Below are 1793 nucleotides of genomic sequence, written 5' to 3' on the forward strand. Positions count from 1 at the left end.
CTCCAGATCCGTCAATTTATCCTCCAGCTTAGCGTGTAGCTTTAGCATAGCCGTAATGACCTCCTCCGTATTTAGGATCCTTTCTTCTGCCTTCTCCATACGCCCCTCCACCTCCTCCATCCTGGTGTTCACCTTCGCGATTTCTTCTTTTATCATCTCAAAATGTTCTTTATTTTCTTGGCGAAACCCTTTTAGTTCTTGCAAGATCAGTTCGGTGTCGGTCATCCTTAGACGCTGCTCCTCGTGGTTTGTTAGCTTCAATCCGCTAGCTGCCAATTGTTGCGTCTCTTCTCTCTCGCTCACCTGATTTCTGTTGGCGTTTATTTCTCGTAGTGGTACAGTATGATCATACCCACCCTTTTAAGTTATTATATTGGTATATTTGCTTGAGTTATAAGGGGGGAATTTCTCTAATTATTCCGGTTCAACCAGGAGCTCTCTCTCTATGCGACCATCGTGATGGTGGTCCGATCCGGAAGTCGCCCTTATCCTTTTTAATGCTTCTGCTTTTAGACTCAGATGTAAGCTGATAGCTGCAGGTCTGTGTGGAGGATGCACACACCCTCTTCAATATGTTCAATAAAAACAGAGGAAAATATTCCATCATCCTGCCCAATAATCCCACTGACTTCAAACGTTCCCAGCCCACTGACTTCCAGGATGGAGCAGAGAGACACCTACGGTCACCTCGATGTGGGGGGGGCTCGGGCTCGGGCATGCTTGGACCAATGACAGAGCTCTCCTCGCTCTCCTTCTTGTCGAGCAGACCTGCTGCCATCACTGCAGCCTGCTGCTTTGCAACCCGCGCTGCCAGCTCCTCCTGGAAGAGACACGCGACACGCTCGCATCAGCTCAGAAACTTGTCGTGTGAAGCCACAATAAAGACTTTAAGAGAATAATGTGAATATATTAGAGAAAGATACGATGAGAAAAACGCAGATACCATTCTAGCTTGTCTCTGAGCCTGATAGTCAGGTTTTTTATGGGCAACAGTCACAGGAAGAGCAGAGTACACAGTTGGAGCTGCCTGGATGATTGAAGGTGTCGGCTTGATCGGCAGTCTTGAAGACGTAGACGACCCCATTGGGACAATATCACCAACCTACAACACATTCAGTGCACACGAGAAAATAGGATATTTCTTGTAGAAATTAATGTCACCATAAGGAGCTAATACACCACTCCTCACAGACACGTGGTTTAATGAATGTTTCCTGCTCCAGCTCTCACCTGAGGAGAAGCTGCCATGTGCTGCATGGGCTGAGAGGACGCCTGAAGAATTGGGCTCGGCAGGGACGGAGGGACCATCATGGGGGGAGGAGGGGGAGGCCGTGGTAACGGGGGTGCAACTGGAAGACTGCGCATCACTGGTATCCTCGGACCACCTGTTGAGAAAAAAAAACTTTTAAAGAATACTTCATGTTAGGTTAGTTAGTAAATTTACATTGTCTTTAAGTGTGAGTCAGAGTGGGAATGATTGATTGTCTTTATGTGGACCTGTCCAGGGTCTAACCCTAACCCCCCTCGCACAGTGACTGACCCCCCCAACCCCCGGACAGTTAAATGAGTAAAGCAGTAAGGAGCCTACCAGGTCTTTGTAAGATATGTGGAACAAAGGCTGGTCGCATGATGGGGGGCGGCGGGGGGCGAACCTGAGGAACTTTGGAAACAAAAAAAGTGACACAATGAGAGGAAAACACACTTTAATTTTATTTTTATTTTTTTTAACCAAGAATGTCATATTTTACACTTCTATAGCTGCATATTGACCTGTATTTATTCATGTTTTTTTT

General features: G+C 46.6%; 1 protein-coding gene and 1 long non-coding RNA gene across 3 annotated transcripts in view; both read right to left on the reverse strand.

The window, feature by feature from the left end:
- Window positions 1-1793, reverse strand: part of LOC106532777 (uncharacterized) — a 20491-nt gene that overhangs the window by 10614 nt on the left and 8084 nt on the right. The gene's annotated exons all lie outside the window — the stretch shown is intronic.
- Window positions 1-1793, reverse strand: part of rbm42 (RNA binding motif protein 42) — a gene marked incomplete at its 5' end in the record, with an annotated part of 19135 nt that overhangs the window by 10599 nt on the left and 6743 nt on the right. Inside the window, 5 exon segments of the mRNA XM_014028921.1 lie at window positions 688-702; window positions 704-820; window positions 944-1102; window positions 1231-1385; window positions 1589-1660. Coding sequence (XP_013884375.1) covers window positions 688-702; window positions 704-820; window positions 944-1102; window positions 1231-1385; window positions 1589-1660 — 518 coding nt within the window.

This window comes from Austrofundulus limnaeus, unplaced genomic scaffold (genome assembly GCF_001266775.1).
Source record: "Austrofundulus limnaeus strain Quisiro unplaced genomic scaffold, Austrofundulus_limnaeus-1.0 Scaffold830, whole genome shotgun sequence".
Classification (NCBI taxonomy): domain Eukaryota; kingdom Metazoa; phylum Chordata; class Actinopteri; order Cyprinodontiformes; family Rivulidae; genus Austrofundulus; species Austrofundulus limnaeus.